This window comes from Pan troglodytes, chromosome 2 (genome assembly GCF_028858775.2).
Source record: "Pan troglodytes isolate AG18354 chromosome 2, NHGRI_mPanTro3-v2.0_pri, whole genome shotgun sequence".
Classification (NCBI taxonomy): Eukaryota; Metazoa; Chordata; class Mammalia; order Primates; family Hominidae; genus Pan; species Pan troglodytes.
Window position 1 is genome coordinate 130139016 of NC_086015.1, and position 25350 is coordinate 130164365.

General features: G+C 48.3%; 1 protein-coding gene across 18 annotated transcripts in view; it reads left to right on the forward strand.

Moving 5' to 3' along the window:
- The window catches only part of CHCHD6 (coiled-coil-helix-coiled-coil-helix domain containing 6), a 259379-nt gene that overhangs the window by 206000 nt on the left and 28029 nt on the right, over positions 1 to 25350 (forward strand). For 15 of the 18 annotated variants that reach the window (XR_010155749.1, XR_010155752.1, XR_010155750.1 and 12 more), the window contains one exon: positions 7396 to 7466. The exons of 2 other annotated variants lie outside the window; for them this stretch is intronic. Coding sequence is in view for 9 of the 16 variants with exons in the window: in XM_009446384.3 (XP_009444659.2) it covers positions 7396 to 7466 (71 nt within the window). In the remaining 7 variants the exon portion in view is untranslated. Of the gene's footprint in view, positions 1 to 7395; positions 8608 to 9021; positions 9118 to 25350 lie in introns of those variants that run through there. One more of the 18 variants, XR_008547078.2, reaches the window with a different exon arrangement.

The window sequence follows — 25350 nt, forward strand, 5'->3', positions numbered from 1 at the left end:
GACAGGAAAGAGGGGTCTCCCTCTCCAGATGACAGCACAGTAGGGCATAGGCCAACTAGCCTCATAAGTTTGCTAAGAACCAGATGTGCAGCCACTTAACGAAATTAAAATTCTCATTCATTCATTCATTGGTTGTGTAGCTGACTGCATGTCCTGAGCTTTAATTTTTTATATTGATTATTTGGACCTTTTAAAAAAGACTTGTGTTCATTTTTCACTTATTTGTGGTTTTTACCATTTTCACATCAGAAACTCTTTCTCCGAATCCTGAATATGTTAATTTTCTTCACTTTGCTTAAAATGTAGCATTCCTGTGAATTTTGAGAAGCTTTGGATAATTAGGCTGTTGAGTTCCAAATCTCCCCAGATGACCAGTGTTTGGCCATGTTGATAGCATCTTGGCATAGGGCTCTCCTGTCTTCAATCTGTTCCTCTCAGATTTCTGGGATTTACTTGCATCATCAACCCTTGGCCCTTTTCCAACCTGCACTAATTTTGCTGGGAATCTCTCCCCTGCCCTGGGCAGCAGGATCCTGGGCTGCACATTGTTCTACGTGGAACCATGTGCTGGCATCTGCGTGGCCTTTGGTTTGTTATTTTTCTTCCCAAGGGACAGCTGGGTAGAATAGAAGGCTTGCCACTGTGTGGAAAGCCACCAGGCCTGTCCTCGGATCCTGTTGTTTTGCTTGAAGTTGTGACACCCAGAGTAGGACCCGTTGCCTTGCTGAACCTCAGTTTCTTCATCTGTCAAAGGGGCGGTAATTCTTACCTTGAAATACTGCTTTCAGCTTGCCGGGAATTGACCTGTTGGAAAATCTCTGCTTCAGTGCCTGGCCTGAGGAGGGCTGTTGAACCTTGTGAGTGGACATATCACTGTTTGATTGGAGTTTTGAATACATTGCTGGTGGGAGCAGAGCACAGTCAGTGACTGTTGGCTCCTGCATTCTCTCAAAGCATTTGGAGAAATGTTCTCACTGCGTGGGAAAGGTTCCAGGTTCCTGATTCTCACTCCCTTCCACCTATCTTGGCCCCACCCTCAGACTCCTCTGTGCTTTGGTCGGATTCTGTGCTACCCCCAGCTGGCTTCCACATGAGCCTCTCAGCTCTCCTTGAGCAGGGCCTGGCACAGAGTGGGAATAGTGGGAATCAGCAAACTTTCTTGGTTGACTCTATAAATAACTAGGTCCTGATCATCTTTTCAGATATTCTTAAGTGGGATCATCTTGTCGGATTTTCTGTAGTGGTTCTGACCCCTATTTCCATTTACTCAACTTTACATTGAGGGCCTGCTCTCTGCCAGGCACTGTTACAGGCTCTGGGGATAGGTTAGTGAACAAAACAAGCTAAAGTCCCTATCTGTGTGGAGTTTACATCCCCAAGGAGACCTGACACTTCCGATACTCTCGGATCTCTCTTCCAAATATATAGTATACTTGGTTGGTTTTTATGCATTTGAGTAGGAGATTTTTAGTTATTAAAACAGGTATTGAATATTTACTCTGTGCCAGGCACTGTTCTAAGCATTTTATATGCATTGTCATTCGATTCCCACAAAACTGCAGAAAGGAGGTTCTGTCATTGTTGTCATTTTACAGATAAGAAGCTGAAGAAACAGACCCAGAGGTCTTGACGCTTGCCTGTGGTTACACACCCGGAAGAGGTGGGTCCTGACCCTGCACAGGTGGTCTGACCACGGCATGCACACGTTGCCACTGCCCTGTGCTGCCGCTCTGTTCTTGGAATGCTCCTGAGGCCTTGGTTCTTTCTTTGCTATTAGACATAAATCCTCAAGTGCCGTGACCCTCTTAGGCTCCTTCTCTCCCGTGGCGCCCAGCACAGCCTGTGCACATTCACAGCCGTAGGCCGTGAATGACTGCTGTTAACTTGGGAGGTGGGTAGGGGGTGTCTTTCAGGGCTCCAGTCCAAAATTGCTGTCCCCAATGTCCACAGATTAGACTCTGTTTTCTTCACATCTGTGATTGCACATGCCTTAATGCACTGGTCCCACGCTGCTGTATAGTTATGGGGGTTCCCCTCAGACCTCTGGGCCCCATGTCCTCCTCCCACCCCGCACCTGTATTCTGGCTTTGGGGCAGGGGCTGCCGGGTGATCTCTTCTGCTCAGACACATTTTGTCATCTTCCCTTCCCCGGCCTCCTCACCATGCTTCCCTCACCCTCACCCTTGCTTTTGATCTCACAGATCCAGGCCCTTGGAGAAATCAGACAGTATGAAATATGAAAACTGCTCGGGAAGTAATTCAAGAAACACTGTGACTTTGGAAACCCATGGAGATAACACTCACACCTTCTTACTCACGTTATTTAATTTTTAATGGCAGATTTAATTAATGGAGGTCAGGCCTCCTGCTTTCAGATGTGCATGTGGGGCAGCTGGAGGAGGAGGAGGGGCAGCTGTCTACAGGGCAGAGGAAAAGACTGCAAATTTGGGAAACTAAAGAGTCCGATGGGAAAGAAAATCACCCAGAAATAATAGTCCCTGGTCATTGGGTGCTAATTAATGTGTGATAATTCGGTAGAGCGCACTTCAGAGAAGTTTCCCAGTGTCTCTGAGTGGGCAGCAGGGCTCCTTTACAGGCACAGTCACGCTGCTTTCCCAGGCTCTGTGCTGCAGGGTTCCAGGAGCTCTCGAGAACTGACGGCCTAGCTGGGGAGAGCTGGATGCCATCATCCACACAGCTGCCAGAATGTTCTTTTAAAAACACAAATCAGCTGGGCACAGTAAGTCACGCCTATAATCCCAACACTTTGGGAGGCCAAGGCAGGCAGATCACTTGAGCCCAGGAGTTTAAAACCAGCCTGGCCAACATGGCGAAACCCCCTCTCTGTAAAAAATACAAAAATTAGCTGGGCAGGGTGGCACACGCCTGTAGTCCCAGCTACTGGGGTGGCTCTGAGGTGGAGAGATAGCTTGAGCCCAGAGGTCGAGGTTACAGTGGGCTATGATCACACCACTGCATTCCAGCCAGGAGCAAGGCCCTGCCTCAGGAAAAAAAAAACAAAAAAAACAAATCTTCCCTGCCCCTCCTTCACTGAAAAAGGAAAGCCTTCTTCACCCTTATTGCCCATGAGGTGCAGTCCAAGCTTTTGAGCCTGCAGCTGGCATCCTCCACATCCCCTCCTGGCCGTTGCCCTGTGCCTCTGCAGCAACAGTGGCATCTCCTGCCCCATGCACAGCCCTGTGGCAGCCCCAGGCTCCTCGCACTGCTGCCTGTGTTCAGGAGACCTCCCTCTCATTTGGCTCATTTCTGCTCATCCTTTAAAATTCATTAAAATGGATACACCCTTTGACCCAAGAATTTGACTTATACAGTGTTCCCTACAGATACACACAAAGTTCTAGATGCCAAGATGTTCCTCTTAGCTTTGTTTATAATAGTAGAAGACTAGAAACAACCTCTGTACAAGGATGGGGAGCTGCTTGAGTGATACTCAAGGGATGACACTACAGGGTATTCATTCCTACTACTAAGTGCTGGTCAGCTGGAGTGGGTGAGGTCTCTGAGGATCAATGGAAAGATGAGGTGTGGCAGATCGTGTCTGCTGCAGTCAAGTGAGTGTCAGGAACAAGTGGGGCACATGTGTGTGCTCACTCACACATGTGCCCATGCATGCACAGCACCTCGCCCTGACAAGGACGGGGTGCACAGAGGAGTAGGGATAGGGCTGAGTCCAGGCTGGCCAAGAGGCTCAGTATTCACCACACACCCTCCATGCTTTCCATTTTTGTTTTTTAAAACCATATGTAAGTATTTTTCAAAAACATTATTTAGTGTAAATAAAAAAAACTCAGCCTCAGTTCAGGTATTGGCTCCCAGGAAGTCAGTCTGACCCATGGTTTCTGCCAGGCTGTCCTTTCAGGTGCCCCACAGCACCTGGGAGGACTGGCTGAGTACCCCATTGTAATTATGATGCCACCATCTCAGAGCTCCACGAGGCCAGGGAGCAAGCCACACTTGTCTCAGAACCTTCTGGCACTTGGCGGGTTCTCAGTATGCACGTTGGTAGTGTCTAGTCCTTCTAGAAGCCCTGACCTGGTGATTGGTTGAGGAGTCCACAGAGTGCCCTGCCCTTCCCAGAAGAGGGAGTCTGGGTCCACTCCAGCAGCCTTGGAAAGGCCTGGTGGATGAGCAGCTTTGTGAACACAGGAAGCCAGCTTGGTATTCCCAAGTTGTGGACTGGAGACCTTCAAGTGCCAAGGGAGCTGCGGTTGTGAGGACATCCGTCCCTGTAGGTCTGCTTAGGCAGATTAGATGAGTGGGGTAGGCGGGTCAGGACAGGACAGGATGGGGAATTTCTCTGAGTCATTCTGAGAAACAATAGAGGAAGCTGCAGCAGGGTAATCACCGCCACTTCTTGGCCTGTGGGTACTTCCTGTGACAAATCGAGTTGACCACATGTTCAAACTGAGCTTGCAATCAAACCCAAGCACTATCCAAATTCACCGGGGCCAGGCTGTTTCTGGCAGTATGGCATCTTGAGCACAGGCTCTGAGTGTCTACTGAAGCCCACAGCAGGCCGGGCCCATCTGGGCCAAGGATTCGCTCTCTGAGAAGGTTGGCAACAGGTGCCTGGGCCTGCAGGATGGTGACCTGACACTCAGGAGCCCTGTGGGCACAACCACAGGAAGAGGGGTTTGGCTCAAAGAGAAGGTCTGAGCCATGAGGTTGTTTTGTGGGAAAGGAAGTAGGCCAGGATGAATTGTGGGGGGCGGGGCTTAGGATGAGGTGCATTTTAGCTCTGGAAAATTCAGTGGCTGTGGTGGGCTGAGGTGGGTGCTGTGTGCCAAGATGTCTTTCCGCCAACTGCAGGCTGGGTGATACCCTGTGTTGCTGTTGAGAGAAGTGACTTACCCAAAGAACACCGCCAGCATATGCCAAAGCGCAAATCAAAATGTGGGTCTGTGGTCCGTGCCATCTCCTGATGAGGTCTCATGAAGGGGAACTTCAGACAGCTAAGCAGTTCCCACCCAGGCTGTGGCGGAAGGGCGTCTGCATGGAGTGGGAGGGAGGCCCAAAGTTGTTATGTCTCTGTCCCTACCGCCTCGCCCAGGACAGGCAGTGCTGGTGAATACTGGACTGGTCGAGGCAAAGACATAATCTCTCGTTTGAATGTGAGGGCTCTAGAGAGAACACTGGAGCCCCCTTGCTGGGCATTTTGGCAGCAGCTGGCTGTGGTGGGAGGAGAACCTGTATTTATTTCGTGCCTGTCGTATGCCGGGAGGGTTGGCATTTCCCAGCTGTCATTCCCAGTAGCTGTAGAGGGAGACATCCATTATCTCCTTGGCTCAGAGGTGAGGAGCAGCAAGGTGACTTGCCTAAGCTCACCAGGCAGTGGAGGGTGAAAGGCCCAGAGGTGGCCCCCAGGCCTCCCTGACTCCCCCGGCCCAGCCCAGGGCAGAATGCCAGCACCTGGTGGTTCTTCCTCATCACATGAGCCAGGTGCTCTTCCCCAGGGGCTCACCTTCCACATTTACCTCCCAGTCAGCACTTCTCTGAGGCCACGATGCAGCAGGGGAGTCCTTGGGGTAAGACTAGAGGGGGGCCTGGTTTCCATCTGGACCTGCCTTCCATGCCCTATGGCCTTAGAGGTGGGGGGTCCATCCCTGCCTCAGTTACCTTCCCTGCAGAAGGCCAAGGGGGGGTCCATGGTGCACAGGAAGTGCTTTCCCTGGGTGGCTCTGCCCCTGTGCACCTCTCACTTCGTGTCTGCCCAGCTTCAGCCAGGCTAGCTGTGTGCCTGGTGGGCGGAGAGAGCCAAGTTGAAGTCCTACAAATGTGCAAGGCAACACAGCTCTAAAGTTCCTTCAGTGCCACACAAGCGTGTTTCAGGGACTGACTGATCTGTGCCTGCAGTAGGTACCTGAGACCTGAAGCTCCCATTTGCTCATCTGTAGAACGGGGATAATCATGCTGCCCGTATGAGCCTTTTTTTTTTTGGAGACGGAGTTTCACTCTTGTCGCCCAGGCTGAAGTACAGTGGCACAATCTCGGCTTACTGTAACCTCCACCTCCTAGGTTCAAGCAATTCTCATGCCTCAGCCTCCCAAGTAGCTGGGATTACAGGCACCCGCCACCACACCCAGCTAATTTTTTTTTTTTTTGTATTTTTAGTAGAGATGGGGTTTTGCCATGTGGGCCAGGCTGATCTTGAACTCCTGACCTCAGGTGATCCACCCACCTCAGCCTCCCAAAGTGCCCATGTGAGGCTTTGAGGAGTAGATGTGGTTGTGTCTGCAAAGGGACTGACCTCAAGCCAACTCCAGGTGACATCTGCTGCACCTTCCTCACCCGCACTGGGGAGGTCTGACCACGGGCCCTGCCCCACCTCAGGTTGTTTCATTTCTGAAGCTGCTTCCTCATGAGTCAGCCCAAGGCTGGCCTTCTCCCTGCTGCCTACATGTCCACATGTGGGCTTCACCACACTCCCACCTGGAGCACGGCAGGAGGCTGCTAGCAGATGCGTTAATGTTAGTCTCCCCTCAGAACATGCGAAGGTGCTGGAGCTTCACAAAGAAAGGTGGATGTGGACCTGGGCCTTTGTGGCCTGGAGCAGCTCGCCTCTGAGGCACAGCAAAGTTCCATAACCTACCCAGAGCCACACGGTGGTGGCATCAGGGCTTAGACCCAGCTGTGTTTTGCTCCCAGGCCTGGGCCTTCCCTCCACAAACCTGGGTCTGTAGGTGCACATGTACCGGGTGATCTCAGGACAAATTAAGTGTGTGCCTGTGGATGCTCCCCTTAACAATCTGGACAGATGGTTGCTGTTCCGATGAGTAGGGTGGTCAGGGTAGGCAGCAGAGTGTGTCCCAGACTGGGAATCTAGACAACTGAGTTGTAGTCCTGACACTGCCCCGTTGCTCTGTGACTTTGGACAAGTCATTTCGCCTCTCCAGGAAGGAAAGTCCACCTATAAAATAGGGGTTGGACCAGATCAAGACTGAGAAATTTTTTTCTTTAAAGATAGTAAGTATTTTAAGCTTTGTAGGTCATGTAGTCTCTATCATAGCTCCTCAACTCTGCCATTGTAGCACAGAAGCAGCCACAGACAATATGTGAACTAATGAGCGTGGCTGTGTGCCAGTAAAACCCTTATTGACAAAAACAGGTGGCAGGCTGGATTTTGCCCGTGGATCGTGGTCTGCCAACCCCTGAGCTAGAGGATCTCATAACGCACTTGCAGCCATTGCTATTCTAGGATTCTGTAGCAGCAGCCATGCGTGGTGGAGCTGGAACCCAAGGTGTGGATTAATTACCAGTCGGCTTTGATGCCGGTCAAGAAATTAGCATCTGTCAATTTCTAATGTGGTTGCATCCCATGAGAGAGCAGAGGGAAATTTCAGTCTTTGGTAACCAATTCTGTTTTTCTCCTTGTAGAATGCTGAGATGTATAAACTGTCTTCAGAGCAATTCCATGAGGCAGCCTCAAAGATGGAGGGCACAATAAAGTAAGAATTTGTTTATTATTCTTTGTAAACTTGGCCCACATTTGTAAAAATTCCCACATGTGGCTTGAAACCTGCCACCACCTGCCTAATTTCAAGTTTCCCTAATAATACACACAACCATCTGTTCCTCAGCTCTCTCACCTGGATCTGAGGTAGCCATTGGTCATCTGTAATTGGCCAAATTAGCACTCAGTTCTTATCTAGCTCCTTGGCAAATTGGAGTGGTGCTAGGGTAGACTTGCAGAGTTATTTTCGGGGCCCAGTGTCTGCTGAGCAGGGGCTCCTTTCCTTGTGTGGCTAGCTGAGGAGCTGGCCGTCAGGCCCCAGAAGGAGTTGAGGCAGGGGTTCTGCTGGCTTCTCTCCCCTCTGACTGTGGAGGGGTTTTTAGGGGAAGGTGTCCCCTCTCAGTGCTTCCTGTGCCTGGTACGTGCAGTGCACCCTGTGCGCAGTCATGCTCGGGGTGGCCTACACTTCATGCCCAGAGGAACTGAGGCTCAGAGAGCTGCTGGCTTGCTCAGATCATACAGTCCTAAGTGCCAGCATTCTGTCCCCTGTCTGTGGTGCTCCTGTGCTGTCCATTGAGGACTCAGCTGGAACATCACAGGAGCAGGGAGGTGCTCACAGTGTGCCCAGTACCAGTGTGGCTCTGCTCAGTCAATAGTACAGTTCCCTGGAAGGTCAGAAAGTGATTCCTGCGGGAAGGAATTGGGTCTTATGGGTTCTCTGTGTGAAGTTGGTCTCTATGGACCTGAGAGACCTTCATAAATTAGCCAAGGGGCTACCACCAACGCCATCCACTTCCTGGGAAAGCTGCTCCCTCCCAAGAGTGAATTGGGACAATTCACCTGGCAGCCCTCAGGGCACAGAATTGTGAGCAGTGGGTCTGGCCTCATGAGAAAGAAGTGTCAGAGACAGGTTTGCATGATAGTTGTAAAAACAGCTGTGCAGAGAACTGTGAGGAGCTGGAAGGACAGTAGGGACAGACGAACAGTCAGCATAGACCCAAAGGCACAGAATAGGACAGGGAACAATGTAGGCTGGTTTTGGGGTCTCTTTTTGAGGCAGGGTCTCACTGTGTGGGCCCGGCTGGAGTGTAGTGGCAGAATCATGGCTCAATGCAGCCTTGACCTCCCGGGCTTAGGTGATCCTCCTACCTCAGCCTCCCGAGTAACTGAGACCACAGGCATGTGCCACGCCCAGCTAATTTTTGTATTTTTTGTAGAGATGGGGTTTCACCATGTTGCTCAGGCTTAGTGTAGGGGTTTTATTCTTGAACACTAAACACCTAAAGCTGATGGGGATACAACATATTGTGGCAGAGCCATTTAAGAATGGGTTTGGGAAAGAGAAAATAATTATCTTGAAATTTTGCTGGACGTGGTGGCTCACACCTGTAATCCCAGCACTTTGGGAGGCCGAGGTGGGCAGATCACCTGAGGTCAAGAGTTCCAGATCAGCCTGGCCAACATGGTGAAACCCCATCTCTACTAAAAATACGAAAATTAGCCGGATGTGGTGGCACATGCCTGTAATCCCAGCTGCTCGGGAGGCTGAGGTGGAAGAATCACTTGAACCTGGGAGGCGGAGGTTGCAGTGAGCTGAGATCGTGCCACTGCACTCCAGCCTGGGCAACAGAGTGAGAATCCATCTTAAAAAAAAAAAAAAAAAGGCCAATTATCCTGAAATTTCAAGTCCTACAGCAATACTAGGAGCCTGAGAGGAAGAGAATCTTCCAAAAGGCAGATAGAGACAAGGACAGGTGTTGAGGTAGAAGCCCAGCCCTGCTGATGCTAGGACCCCACAGGGCCTGAGTGAGTAAGCACCAAGGCTGCCTGCATCCAGGAGTTGAAGGGTGCTGCACTGCCCTGCAGGGTGTGAGCCACCCCACACACAGACACCCTGCCCCCACTGATGGTCAGCTCTGGACCTGTTTCTGAAGGGTTCCCCCCCGTATGTCCTGTTCATCTGGGGCTGAGAAATACTTGGAATCACAGAACATTGAGAAGGAGAGCTGTGGTGGCAGCCACATCAAAGAGGCTGCTGAGTGACAGCCACAGCATGGATGTGATCCCCGGAGGTGGGCCAGGCCACAGCTCCTGCCCATTCTCTTACCCGAGCAGCTTCTTCCAAGGCCAATGGCCCCTCCCTTTCTACCTGGAGCCAGGACCCACCTGCCAAGGAGAAGATGCACTGGGGGAGAAGCCAGACAGCTTTCTTTTGGTAACCATAATGCCTGTCACCTGCCAAGTGGCCCACCATCATGAGGGCAGGGACTCCTGCCCCACCAGCCCCTTTGTGAATTTGGCTTTATTGTCATAGCCTTTCTCATCCTCATATCCCCTGAAAGCAAGGTGGGATGGATGTGAATGTATTTTTAATCTGAGTGAAGCCTAAGTTTTTTTTTGTTTGTTTGTTTACAGCATCCCTTGATAATAATTAGCACTATTTACTAAGCAATAAGTACTCTGCAAGGCGTTTCAACTCCATTCTATATTTACTGTTGTTGGTTTCATATACAAGTGAAGAACTGAGGCTGGAGAGGTTGAATAACTCCTTTTGTCCATGGTCACAGCTGGTTCTGTGGCAGGGCTGGGGTTGCTCTTCCTTCGTTTGTCTTTGCATCATTGCTGTCCCTTGCAGGCCCTGCCTGGACGTAAGATGGCAGCAGGGTGGAGCTCTCAGAGCCTGCCCGGGTTTTGGACTCAGACCAGGGCTCAGACCTCAGCCCCGCCCCTTAGCAAGTCACTTCACTTCTACAGGCCTCCGTTTCCTCACCTACAAAACAAACAGGACACACTCTTTAATCTTTAAGTGATAATTAAGCAAGATTCCACATAGAAAATAGACCTAGGATGTCAACAACTGTTGTTGATATTAGTGTGACTGTTTGCTATGGACTAAATGTTTTGTCTCTCCAGAACACATATGTTGAAATCTCACTCCCAATGTGACGATATTAGGAGGTGGGGCCTTTGCAAGGTGATTAGATCATGGGAGTGGAGGCCTCATGGGTGGGATTTGTGCCCTTATAAAAGGGACTCCAGAGAGCTCCCTTTCCTTTTCTACCATGTTGAGGACACAGAGAGAAGACACCATCTATGAATCAGAAAGTGGGCCCTCACCAGACATCAGATCTGCCAGTGCCTTGATCTTAGACTTCTCAGCCTCCAGAACTGTGAGGAATAAACGTCTATTGTTTATAAGCTGCCCAGTCTCTATAGTACTCTATTATAGCAGCCTGAATGGGCTAAGATACTGTTAATAACGGCAGTCATTTTAGTCACTTTTTTACAGCACCTAGCTTGGTATAGAGTAGAACAGATTTGATATATAAATTGAGCTTATAAAAACACTTTTCCTTTTCCCAAATACAGTAAACATGAAGCAGTGTACAGTTAGAAATTACTTAAACATCTAGAGAAATCTTTGAGATATTTCTTGGATTAACAGATATTGTAAATTACATCATAAATGTCATAGAAATAAATGCCAACTGCTGATAGCAGTAATATTGAGGAGTTTTCTTCTAAGACCATGGAGTATCTTTTAACAACTTTGAGTAAACTGCTTAGATGGTAAACTAGATGTCCATGTATTCATTCATTCATTGAATACACATGTATAGAGTGCCTGCCGTTTGCCAGACACCATGCTAGGCCCTGGGGACACAGTGATGAACAAGACAGCTGCAGTCCCTGCCAGCAAGGAGCTTATAACATTTGGGGAATGACAAACAATGTTTTAAAATTAATTGCACAACAAGCAGTTACTCAATTAACTGATTATAGCAATGAGTGCCATGAAAGAAAGAGTCTGAATTAGAAAGACTATGTCACATGGTGGGAAAAAGCATTTTAAACAGCTGGATTAGTATGTGCAAAGGCCCTGAGACAAGAAGCAATTTAACTTATTGAAGGAATTGAAAAAAGGCCAGTATGGCTAGAGAGTAATGAATGAGAAGAGAGAAAAAGAGGAAGCTCCAAGAAGTGAGCATGAGCCAGACCATGCAGAACTTTGTAACATAGTAGGAATTTTAACTTGATCCTAAGGGCAGTGAAATTACCTTTTTCAAAGCTTTATTTATCTTCTAATGTATGCATTTAAGGCTATAATTTCTGTATAAACACAGCTTTAGCTACAAGTTTTGATATACTGTATTTTTAGTATAAATTAGTTAAAATTTTTCCAGTTTTCATTCTGATTTCTTCTTTACTCATAGGTTATTTCAAAGTATGTTGTTTAATTTCCAAATGTTTAGGGGTTTTCTAGTTACATTTTTTATAATTGGTTTCTGTTTAATTCTTCTGTGATTAGAGAACATACTCTAAATTCTTTGAAAATTATTGAAACTTGATTTATGGTCCAGTATATGATGTGCTTTGGTAAACTGTCCATGTGCATTTAAAGAGATTGTGTATTCTGTCAGTAGATGTAGTGTTCTGTATTGTCAATTAGGTTAAGTTGGTTAGTCATGTTCAAATTTTCTGTATTTTTAATGATTTACAGATTTATTGTTTTTTTCTGACACTTTCCTTCTGACTAATTTTTTTCTACTATTTCTTTTCTTTCTTTTTTCTTTTTCTTTTTTTTTTTGAGACAAGGTCTCGCTGTCACCCAGGCTGCAGTACAGTAACATGATCACAGCTTACTGCAGCCTCAACCTCCTGGGCTCAAGAGATTCTCCCACCTCAGCCTTTTGAGTAGCTAGGACCACAGGTGTGCACCACCACATTCGGCTAACTTTTTAAATTTTTAGTAGAGAAAGGGTTTCACTATGTTGTCCAGGCTGGTCTTGAACTCCTGGCTTATGCAATCCTCCTGCCTCAGACTCTGAAATTGCTGGGATTATAGGCAGGAGCCACTGCATGTGGCTGGCCTTCATTTTTTTTTTTTTTTTTTTTTTTTTAGTGTATCTTTTCTGATAAAAGTTTTATTTTTAAGTGTATGTAAATACCTTTTTCACCTTCATTTTGAAAAATATAGCAGTCATTTCTTTCAGCTCTTTGAAGATATCTTTACATTCTCGATTTTTTTTTTCCTTGAGAAGCCACCTGTTGATATTGCTGTCATTCCTTTACTTCTTTTTTCTCTGTTTTTAAGATTTTCTGTCTTTGGTTTTATTAAGCCATACCTAGTTATTGATTTTCTTTATTTTATTCTTTTTGGATTCAGGTCTTGAAGTTTGACATGTTTTTCTCAGTTTTGGAAATCTCTTACCGTTATCTCTTCAAATAACACTCTCCCCTATTTTATCTTTCCTCTTTTCTGAGGTTATATGTATTACTGTCTCATATGTCTCTTGTTCTTTTTTCTGGTTTTCCTCATTTAAAAAAAATTTCCATGCTATAGTTGGAGTTCTCCTTATTAGTCTTTTAGTTCATTGATCCTCTTTATTGTGTCAAGTGTGCCTTAAATCTATTGCATTCAGAATTTCAGTTACTAAATGTTTTTAATTCTAAAAGTTCTATTTGCTTTGCTTTTTTTTTTTTTTTAAGATTCCCAGTCTTTGGTGAAATTCTACCTTTTGCTCTCTATTTTCTTGAACATATTAGTTACAGTTATTTTAAAATCATCTGAGGGTCTACTTCTGTTGCCTTTTTTTTTCTTGGGTCCTATTTATTTATATGTCTGATAATTCTTGATTGAGTGCCAGAAATTGTCTGGAAAGATGACAGAGGTCCTCTGTGATATGACCTTCCCCAGAGATGCCTAGAGATGTGGCTTTCCAGGGTCCCTCTTTCTTGGTGAGCTCTAAACCACATTTTTGTTTTCTCGGCTCTGCGAGACTTCTGAAAATTCCACTCTTTCAGTGGCCTCTTTTAGTTAGCTTCTTAGCTTCTTGCCTGAGTAGCTCAAGAATTTGACAAATGTTTTAAAAGAAGAAAACCACTGAGTATTGTCTCACTGCTTTGTAGCTCCCTTCTCTCTGGAATCCTGGCTCCCTAAGTCCTAGCTGCCCAGGCAGCCTCCACAGGAGCGTTGCCTCCCTATCATCCTGTGAGACTGCCGAGAATCTCCACAGCTTTTCTTGCCTTTCAGCTGAAGCTATTTGCCTGACATTCAGCCTGTCTTCCTGATCCAAGAATTGGCAGAAACTTTGAGGGGGAAAGTGGGTCTAATAACAAATACCTCTCCACGGTTCCCTTCCCTTCATAATCTTGGACCTGAAGTCCTAGTTGCGTTGGTCCTTAGATGCCTTCCCACAGATTTTTTTGTATTCCAACTTAATTTTTTTTTCCCTCGGGGGAGAGCATAGGCCTTTCACAAGCTGCTCCATTGTAGCTGGAACCAGAGGTCCTAACTTAGTTTTTGAGGAATGACTAGAGTTTGCCAAGCAGTAAAGGGCCACCCCAAGTAAAGGAAACAGTAAAATCCTAAAGCCAGACCCTGTTCGTTTTAGCAACATGGGGCATTGAAGGCACGGGTGACTCTCCCAACTTGTCTTAGGACACCAACCTGTACTGAGGCCTGGATCAAGCCCAGCATATGTCAAGATCTCAGAAGACTCCTGCCTCAGGGCCAACAGGGAGCTCTTCACCAAAGAGGAGTGTTGATGGCAAGGCTGACAGTCACAGACTAGGGCCTCTTGTTTTGGAAGAATCCTGTTGTTAAGACAGAAGTGAATATTCAAAATGTGTATGTACACCCCCGCCCACCCACCTCACAGCAGCACAGAAGGCAGAATTGTTCAGATTTTCTGAAGAAGAGATTAAGACCCCAGGGAACCTCCTGCATTTATTGTGTCACATCTATTTTTTATGACAACCTTCAGTCTGCTTCCCGTGGGATTCATTCAGAATCTGTCTTGGCTTCTCCTTGTCAGGAAACTTGTACAGTCCTCCCTGGCCCCACAGAGAGCCAGCCCTCAAAGAGGTTAGAACAATTGAGTTGAAGGAAGAAGGTTATTAACTATTTCCTGAAACTGAGCCATTGTGCTCCAAGGACTTTGATCCAGAGAGGCCTGATTAATGTGGATGTGGCAGCCTTGGGACTTGCTAGAGCAGAGCTGCTGTAGTGCTTTCACCTGCACTTGGAAGACAGGACTTAGTAAACTCTGGGAGAGGCTTTAGGACCCACCTGAGAGAATGAATTGTTTCTAGGAACCTGAGCTTCCCCAGTTTGTATTTATTTAGTGGGCTAATGACAGATGACCTATTAAAACAGTGGTCATTTATTTAAACCCCAAAGAAAATGGCATTCTAAACATTCTTTAATCCAGATAACATTCGTCTTAGCCTGAATTCAAAAATGTTACTACATCTCACTTCCCTAGGTAGATAACCTTTGATGACCTTTTAAAGGAAACGTTTTCTATGCAGAAATTTACCGACATGTGTGGCTTAATCTGATGGACCTGGCTCTTTGAGAAGTTAACAAATCAAAACCAGTTTGATACATTCATTTAACTAATCAAAATTCAGTTAATTTCTTATTTGAAAAACTTTTACTAAACATCATCACGTGCCAGTGACTGTGCTTGGCACATGTACTGTACCCTGTTTCCCATCTTCACAGGAAGCTCAGCTGGCAGATGCCATTATTATTACCATTCTGCAGATGTGGAAATGAAGGCAAGTTCATTGACCTCTCAGACTCAGTTTCCCGGTCTGTAAAACAGGGACGGTAGTGGTGCCTACTTCTGTCAGCTTCTTATGAAAACCAGATAAATGTGATAATCCACATTTGCTTACAGACACACCCCAGGGAGAGGCAGGTGGGATTTGAACCCAGGTGTGGATGAGTCTTACCTTGCTCTTTTCTGCTGTACTGAGATACGTATCTCTCAGAATGTACAGGATGGGGGCATTCAGCTGCTTGCTGCTTACCTGACTGCCTGGCTGTCCCAGTGCTGGCTGTGCCCTTCCCTGAATTTCAGCCCACCACGTGTGTGTGTATGTGCGTGTGTGTGTACACATGCTTGTTTCCTAAGCTGTGGCATCTTATGCAGGCATTGACTCCCGTGTGTATGTGTGTGTGTGTGTGTGTGTGTGTACACGTGCTTGTTTCCTAAGCTGTGGCATCTTATGCAGGCATTTACTCCCATGCCAGTGCTTACAGAGTTCTGTCACCTTTGTAACAAGGGAAACAAAGATGCATGGAGAGAGAGTTGACCAACAGAGGTTAGTGTTTGTGTAGCATATGGGAATGGAAAGTCAAAACAAAAGACGCTGGGTGGCAGTTTTCTCTCAAGACCACACCTTGGCTGGTTCTGTGGGTGGTGGGGTGAGCCGCCATTACTGGTGGCATTGTGGGTGTGATAAAGAGGCTGCTTCTGTCTTGTCCCCAGGGCAGATGTCACACAGGGACCCCAGTGGTCTGCTGAACCTGGATGGGGCCTTGAGATCCTTCTTGCCACTGCGCTGTAGCAGCTAATCTCAGCCATGTGGGGTTGGCATCCAAGGTGAAACCCATTTGACATCCCTGGGCCAGATGATTTCTGAAGATAGAGTTTTCAATTCTGAATCTCTGTTCTCAGTCCCTGATTTCAGAACACAGAATCTGTTAAGCTGTTTGTCTTTTTATGTCCTACTTTCTGTCTAGAATGACCTCCCTCTTTTTTTCTTACAAATTGCTCTGTTTAAAATTTAACTTAAGCATCTTTTCTGCTTACTGTTTGTCTTACCCAGAGGTCAACCTAATATCTTATATATCTCCGTATCCCCACCATCCAAGCCAGGACTTAGCCTTGAGAGATGCTCACCAAGTCAGTGTCAGATGGGTGGATGAACTGACACCCATTGTGGGATTTAAAAATAAGTGGTTGACTGTTTAAGCACCTACTCATGCAGCAGGGCTCTGTCTGGATCAAGGCCCTGAACGGTACAGGGCCTTACCTCATTTGAGGCAGGGCCTTGCACAAGGCAGGAGCCCCACACAGGGCAGGGACTTTGTGGTAACCGAGGGTACAGATCTTAGCAGTGCTACCTGACGTGTGGCCTGGGTCGGATGACAAATGCTGAGACACACTTCCCTTACTTCTGAAGGTTGTTTTGAGGGCATCATGAGGTAATTTGTTAAGCCTCTAGGAAAGTGTCAGGCACGTAGTAAGCACTCGATGCATGGTAGGTGTTGTTACATAGAAACTCACATTTTAGTGAGAGATTGGAGTGTAATAGCCAAAAGAGAGCACATTCCTAGGTGCATAGAGTGTATCAGTGACTGAACCTGGAGCCAAGAAGGAAAGGGACACATAGGAGCCCGCAGCTCTCCTTTTGGGGATGTATCCCAGAGAGATGCTCACCTGTGTGCATCAGCAGCCATGGGCACAAAGGGCACTGCAGCCCTGATTCTGAGTGTGGAAATCGGAAGCAGCCTCATACCTAGTGACAGGCAATGCATAACACAATTCCCCCAACCCTGGAGCTCCAGGCGACAGCTACGGTGTGCGCCGTGCATGCTGGCCTGCAAAGGTGCCAGAGACCTCTGGTTGGGGAAAAAGCGATTTGTAGTTTACAGTGCATGTGTACAGTTGACACACATATGGTAGGACCATCTCTGTTCTGTAGACATATTTATGTGATATAGAGAAAATGTCTGAAAAAGGTATGTTCCTGACGGGAGATAATAGTTATCTCCGGTTAGTTCGGAGAAGTTCAGGATTATAAAAAAGGTCAACAGGGACTATAGCTTTATCTGAAATGTTTATTTAAATATATATATATTCACACACACTCTCTCACGTATAGCTTGTATAATTAAAAATTAACAAGACTACAAACACAACCACAAGGAAAGGAACAATAATGACTTGGGCCAGGGGTGAGGGAGGTTCCCAGTGCAATTGGGCATCAGATTCCTAAGCTAAGGGTGACCCCATGAGACAGGCACTGTCCCCAGAGCTGGGTTCCTGGTTGTGTGAGTGGGAGAGATTGGGAGTGTGCTGTTTGCCAGTCAGGGCTTGGCTTCTGACCCTCTGAGGTGTATGAGGCAATCTCCTTTCCTCGTGAACTTGAGCTGTGGTTTTGAAATGTCCTTTAACTGGGGACCTGGTGCCCAGTTTGCGGACATGTGAACACCTGAGGCACAGATGAGCTGTGATTCTGGGTGAAGCCAGAATGGCTGGGCCTGGAGGACCTCTCCTCCATGGACATGCTGAGGCTCTTGGGTCAGAAACCCAGCAGCCAGGAGCTGAGGTCGCAGGAAAGGTGGGTGCCTTTCCTTCCAGGCCTCCATCACCTGCCTTTCATTCAGGCCTGGCTCACTCACTTGCTCAGGAGCTGCTGGCCAGGTTTTTGTATCTGTCATTTCATGTGTTAGTGGGGAGTAATGAGAGATGAAGCTTGCAGCAGTCCGTGTAGCTTTTGTGCTGTCAGGTGCATCCAAATGCTCCATCAGGAATGATGTTGAACCTTTACTGGAGTAAATGAAACTTAGGAATTAGGCAGTGGTTTTCTGCTCCTCATTCTGTCCTGTCACCATGAATAATCAAGTGCTGGGTGCCTGGCACTCCATCTGGGGCTGTGCTGTGCAGGCAGGCAGTAGACAGATTGGAGAGGCTCCAGAAGGAGAGACCAGAATGGTTAAAGGGTTGAAAAGGTAAACACACGGTTTGGGCCCCCAGGAAAGGAGAAGGCTGACCAGAGGGTGGAATTTTATTCCTCTGAGAAGGAAACATTGTCTGAATAGTATCAGGGCTACAGCTTTGGACTGCAGCTGTGAAAACTTAAGTTAGATCTAGCAAAGAACTTCCTGACTTGCAATGAGGCATTATAATGTGGATAACCAAGGGAAGTTGTACAGCCTTCATCTTCCTGTGTAAATGTTTAAGAAAAGCAGCCATGTCACTCTGCACTAGGAATGTAGTATACAGCCAGCCCTCTTCCTCATCTGACCATGAGCAGCAGAAGGGCTACTTCCTCTGCCGCAGCATCAGTGTTCTGTCTCTGTCTCCCTTGGCTGGCAGGCAGGCAGCCAGCCACCATGCTTCTCCTAGAAAGTATCATAGTGGTTTTCTCTTGGACCCTGCTTAGAGCAGGGAGGCCTTCCGCCTTTTAATGGCTTGCTCTCATAACCCCTGCTCCAGCACCGGGGGCCACCATCCACAGAAGAGAGCCACGGAGGGCCTGGAGTGTATTTGCCGCATAACCTTCTTCCCCCTTATTTTTTTAAATCATCATTTCTCCTTAAAGACAGGATTAAATGATGGTGATCTAGAACTTAACCTCTGATTCAGTCCAGTCAGCCTTTCCTGAGGCTGGCTCGGTGGCGGGCTCTGTGCCAGAGAGGATATATAACAATGGACGAGACCATCCTGGAGGCCCTTGCCTCCGCTGCAGAGCACAGACGCACTCCCAGCCACCGCGCTTGCAGTATCCCTACCTCCCTGCTTAGGACTCTCATTCCTCTAGGCTCAGCTCAAATGTGTCTTTCTTTATAAAACTGAAAGGCTCTCTAAAATCCTCCTGGCCCACCCAAGACAGAGTTAGCTCTGCCCTCTTTACTGCCCCCAGAGAACCTGGGAGGCCCAGGGACAATACATGGCTGCCACTTACATGTCTGTTTTGTACTTACATATTCAGGCATTGCATTTTGCTAGATTATAGGCTCTTTGCAGACAGGAACCTTGTTTTATTCATCTTTGTATCCTCAGGGTCCAATACTTATGAACTCAAGGAATACCAAATGGAGGAAGAAATCCCCCATGACAGATGGTGAGTGCCACAGCTGTGAATGAGGAAAGCACTCCCACAGCAGAGAGGATGGCAGGACTAGCTTTGCCTGAGTAGTGTGGCCTCAGAGATGAAATGACCTTGTGCTGAGCCAAGGTGAAGTGGACCAGGGCAGGCTGTGCAGCCAGGGGTCATTGTGAGTGGAGACTCAGTTGGGCCTCTCTTCCTGGAGTATTAGGGGAAAGATGGGGACCAGGCATGCTGGTCAAGAAGCAAACATCCGAGAGGGTAGAGACGAGGCTGGTGGGACAGGGTGGTCCCGATGTGAAGAGCCTTTGGTGCATTCTAAAGAATTCGAGATTCATCCTGCAGGCAGTGGCAAGTCATAAAAAAGGCTTTTAAGCAGGGAATTGATATGATTGGATTTGTGTTTTAGAAAGAGATCTGGCAGCATTTGGGAGAACCAAGCAGTAATGATGTTGAGAGCAGAGACAACACTGCCAGCCAGGAATGACTCACCCATTGCACAGATATTCCACTCCCACGCCGGCACTGTTCTGGGAATACGGTTGTGAACCGGCAGGAGGCTTCCTGCTCTCAGGGCAGAGAGACAAATGGTCAGCAACAAAATAAGATGATTTTATACAAAGTGCTATGAAGAGGGAACAGTCGGGTAATGTGAGAGAGGACAGCCAGGACTCTGTCCATCTGAGGATCAGGGTGCTCTCTGACATTCAAGCAGAACTGAGCTGGGCAAATACCTGACTACTGTGAGATTCTGGCCTCTAAGCAGCAGCTGTGGCCAAGAGGAGAGCTGGGCCCTGAGGGAGGTGGCTAGAGAGGTGGCTGGGGAGCTGGCAAGCACAGGGCAGCAGGGAGGCTCCTGACCAAGGCATGGGGCATGCGCTGAACATGAGCATCAGGAGCGTTCGTCTGCTGTCCACCACCAGGGATGTGTGTGGAGCAAGGGCCCCCTAACTGTCCCAGTGCCCAAAAGAGGGGGCACAGGAAGCTGTCTGGGGGGTGGTGGGCTCAGCACAGTCCTGTTGGGTTCTAAATGCTGAAGTGTGTGCAGAGGGCGTCTCATCCAGCCAGCTCTGAAAGTGGCAGCTGCAGGCTTAAAGGGAAGGGCAGCCCCACTGTGCACAGGCTTCAGCCCAGTGCTTTCTGAGTGCTCAGAGATCCATGACTCAAAAAACTGGGCTTAGAGACTACAATTTATTAATCCCCTCCCCTCGACTGAAATGAAAATGGCATTTCATTCCCGGCTCTATTAATGGACTCACTTCCGGAATAAAGCCAGCGTCCCCACAGGCAATGGCTGGGGTTCTTCTCCTTTGTGTCACTTTTGTTTTCTTTTGAGTGTTACATTTAGATTAGCTTCTGGGGGGATTAAATGTTATTACAGTTGAGGAATCTTTTTTTCTTTTTTTAATCAGTAGAGAGGTTACCGCTTAGCATCATTGCTGTTAGATTTATTTTCTTAAGTCTTGCAGGTTCCCCTATTCCTGTTCTTTAGAGAAAGCTTTGCATCAGTTATGTCTAGTTATTTGCGCCTTGAGGGAGCAGCCCTCATCACAGACAGGGCCTTTCCATCCGCAAGGCAGAGCTGACGCACCCCTGCAAGATGCCCCATGTGGTGTGCACACACAGCTCCTGAGGACACTGCCCTGGGGGCAGGGGTAGGAAGTTGTTCATTGGTAAAGCGTTTCCCTCAGGTCTGCCTACAGTAGACCATAGCACTCAACCCAGGGAGGCTGCAGCAGCTCCAGGCTGCGATGACTTCCGTGAGAGCCCACCAGAGGGACTGCTGTGGCAGAGGCTGGTGAGACCCGTCTCCTGGCATCTGGTTCTTATTGGACCAGGGTGGATGTTGCAGAAAGACTGATTTCTTCTGCGGCATTGTGTAAAAGCATATCCATCTTAACAGACCTTGAAGTTTAGAGGTTAGAGACAGGTATCAGGTGATTGTTTTCAGGATCTGATAGCCTCTAGACCATGGGAAGAAAGTTCACATTCAGGGCTGGTTGGGGTCTCCACCCACCACCATCACAGAGCCCTCTGTGTCTCTGTACATGCCTGCCAGGAGAGCCAAGCCTGAAGGGTTCACCATCAAAGGAATTGTGTCCCCAGTGCAGGCTGGCCGCACGTCACCTGTGGCACTCCATTCATGCCCGCCCCATGGTGGCAGCTCCAAGCTAGAGTAAAGCCCTGTGAGACCTAGCTTGCCTATAACTGTTGGTCACTGGTTTTGTTTGTTTGTTTCTGGTGCAGCTAGATCCAGGAGAGTCAAGTCCATGATCCTAACACTAGTCCAGTCTCCCTGGGAAGTGGAGGCTCTCTATCTCCACTGAGCCATACTTTCTGAGAAAGCACTGTGTGTTCCAACGTCATCATTCCCACTGTCCCCACCACCACACACACACAGATGAGGTCCTGAGTAACTGCCTAGTGGCATCCCTGAAACTGCAGGCCCCGTAGCTGGATGGACCCTCAGAGTCATCTAATCCAGTTAGATACAGGTTGGGGTCATTCATGTGTGGTCACCCTGGGAACTCTACTCCCTCTGCTGGAACAAGTTCAGTTGCCAGTGCCCATCCTCACACCTCCCATTTCATCTCTGTACAGCCCTGGCTGTTAGAAAAGAACTCTCTCTGATGGAAACAGCTCAGGGCTGGCTCTTGGGAGCTTCCTAGTTCTGCCCCCTGAGGCTTTATAGAGCACAGTGACAAAGTGCCTGTGCGTGCAGCTGGGCAGATATCTGAAGATAACTTTTATGTCCCCCGTGTCTTCCTTTTCCTTCAACTTTATCCTTCTCTAACTCATCCAGTGAAGCAGACACCTGACTTGGAGTCCCTGTCTCCTCTCCACCTGCTCCCTTTTAGAATTGGGCTCTGGGGAGCCAGAGCAGATAAGCAGCCAGAATGCAGTGCAGGCATCGCCTCTCTTGTCTGGTGGCTGATCTCTGTCAGCAGCATGTACACTGGGTTGCAGCACTGAACTCACCATGTTGTCTGCTGTCTCCTTGGCTGGGCCCAATAACTATTCATATAAAGCTTCCTGTGAACTCGCCTCCATGCATGGCTACTAAGTGCCCTGTTTAGACTTGAGTACAGGACCTTATGTTTATTCCCAGTGAACTTCATTCTGGTAGATTCAGTTCAGCCCATAGAACGATTATTTGAATATATAGATTCTGTCATCTCTCTCAACTCTCTCTTTTTTTTTTTTTTTTTTGAGACAGGGTCTCACTCTGCCACCCAGGCTGGAGTGCAGTGGCACGATCTCGGCTCACTGCATCCTCTGCCTCCTGGGTTCAAGCGATTCTCCTGCCTCAGCCTCCTGAGTAGCAGAGATTACAGGCGCCCACCACCATGCCTGGCTAATTTTTGTATTTTTAGTAGAGATGGGGTTTCACCATTTTGGCCAGGCCGGTCTCGAACTCCTGACCTCAAGTGATCCACCTGCCTCAGCCTCCCAAGGTGCTGGGATTACAGGCATGAGCCACCACCTGACCTCTTCCAACTCTTTTATATAAACCTGCTAAGTATGCCTTCCCCAACTAAGTCATTGATGAAAATGTTAAGTTGTACAAAAATTAGGACCTCCATTAAAGCTGACCTCATCCATCTAGGTACAGTGATCCATCTAGTTCCTAACATACCTCCTTGGATATCCAACCCGTGTTATTTCTTTCCCACTAGGCTGGATCATGAAGGTTCCTCTCTAATAATGTAGGAAGTGTCTGGAGCTGTCAGGCCGCTGCATGCCCCGTCTCCTAGCCAGGATCCCTGTTAGAAGGGAAGAGGAGGGAATGTGGTTTGACATGTTTCCAACAGACTCTTCTCTTCTTAGTGATCACCTCTTCCTTTTCCAAGTACTCCAAACCAGCCTCTTTATGAAACCATTCAAGACTCCTGCTTGGGCTCTGCCTTCATTTGATAGAATGTACCCTTTTGAAAATCCCGACATTGAAGACTTCCTTTCTAGTTTTCCTTTGTTTCCCATCCTCGAGAATTCTGTAAAGGTGACCCGCAGTAGCTTGGTGGTCCAGCCATAGTTCTCTTGGTATTCCTGGGCACAGTTGAGTGGACTGAGAAGGCTACAGTCATGGGAAGTCACTTGGCCCTCTCTGGCCATCTTCCCTTCCACAAAGACTTTCCACACTGTCATACTTCACTGCCAGCATTTGTTCTGTCTTCTGGGAGGTGGTCAGGTAGAAATAGAAAACATGGGCTTTGGAGCAGAAAACCTAAAGTCAAATCCTGGCTGTGCCTCTCACTTGTTGTATGGAGTTTGGTTGGTAACTCCCTCTAAGCCTCAGTTTTCTCTTCTGTAAAAGGGGTGAGCCATCCATTGTTCACAGGATGGTTGTGAGGACTGAGTAAGGAAACCTCTATCCATCCCTACCCCTTCCCTTCTCTCTTTGAACTCCGAAGCTCTTATCTCCTTTAGAAGCAAAACAAGAGGTGCTGTTTCAGCACCCATTCTAGCTCAGCCACACCCAGCACCTCCCATTTCATCTCTGTACAGCTCTGGCTGTTAGAAAAGAACTCTCTCTGATGGAAACAGCTCAGGGCTGGCTCTTGGGAGCTCCCATCTCTTCCTATCTGCCAAAGGCCCCCAGCCTGGAGTGTCTACAGTGAGGTCTTCCCGTCCCGCTGCACTCCCTACTGCTGCCCAGACTGGCTGCCCTGTCATCAGAAAGTCCTGGGGCGGCCAGCTGTCTTCCTGCTCTGTGGGGGCAGGCCTTGGTGGAGCAGGGCGCCGAGGGAAACACGAGGCTTTGCTTCCCACCATCACTGCCCAGCACCCAAAGCCCTGACTGGCCGCACCCCTGGGGACACCCTCCACCTACCTTCACATGGAAAGAGTTGAGGTTCTTTGTGGAGTCAGCCTTGGGTTTCCCAGGGACCAGGGGCAGGGAGTGCCCTTTTTCCTTTTGTTGGTTTAGTTGAGGTTCAGCACATGAAGGTGGAATTCGCAGCAGGCCTTTCCTTCCCCTCCTGGGCCCAGCACAGGCTGGTGGGATGTGCTTGCTGGGTTGCCTGCTTCTGCAGAGCCGACCCAGCCTCATCCGCCAGTCCCTGGTCTTGGTGAGGCTGCTGCAGGGCAGCCTGCTCCCTGTTATGGCCCTGTTTACACAGTCTGTGCTCCTCACAGTGTGGCCCTGCGACTGACACGGAGCCCAGGGCAGCTTGAGGAGCCGGTAAACTTTGACTTTGGGCTCTTTCACCTCAGGCAGCTACCTGAGTCTGCCCCCCAGGTCATTTTAGGTAGACATGCCAAACACTCCCCTTTCTTCTTAGTGCCCCTTGACATACATACCTCCCAGTTAGTTACCCACCTTGGGACCTTTCTAAGCTCCCCTTCTTAGTCCTCTGTTCCAAGCTGATTACCAGGAGAATTGGTATCTTAGTCAATAGTGTTTACTCCAAAATACCAGCTTACAGGCCCCTGGTGTATTCTGCACTTGAAAAGAGGGGCCAGGACAAACTGTTCACAACAGAAACGCTCGTCTCATCTCATCTCACTTAAACCCGCCTGGGACGGGGAGCCCTCACCCCATTTTTGTGATGAGGAAGTGAGGCTCAGCTAGGCTGACGCATCCTAAGTTGCTGGGCTGGAAGCGGCAGAGCCAGGATTCAGGGCCTGGTCCTTCTTGTCCTCAGCCAGGCACACAGGTTTCACCCTGCAGGCACCCGAAGTTCAGAATCACTGAGGCGGATGTTTATCTAAGAGCACGGAGGCTCCAGTGAGATATGCATTCCTCTTGTTGTCTTCTTTTAGAGGAGAGAGGGGCTTCAGAGCCTTCACCATGCCCTGCTGCCCATAGCACCTCTCGGTAGCCCTGATAACACCACGCTCTGCAGATCTGCCTGTGCCAGTGTGCTGTGACCCTGGTTTGTGGTGGCCCATAGACCACTTGCCTCAGAATCATGGAATAGAGTCCCGGGCCCCACCCCAAGCGAGGCCCTTGGAATCTGCCATGTAAACAAACTCCTAAGTGATTGCTATGAGTCCTGGAGTTTAGATCAACTGCCAAAATGAATGTATTCCAGCCAGCAAATTAATCACTTCCCCAGGAAATCCCCCCAGGGAAAGCCTCTAAATCCATCCTGACTTCTGAACTGCCTCAAAGAGATCTGTTGCTTTTTCCTCTGGTGAGGAGGCCTTCCCCCACCCCGCTTCTTCCCAGAGTTAGGGCCCAGAGAACGTCATCCTGAGCCTTGAGTCCAGAGAGCCTGTGGTGGGCGACCAGCAGCCCTGCAGAG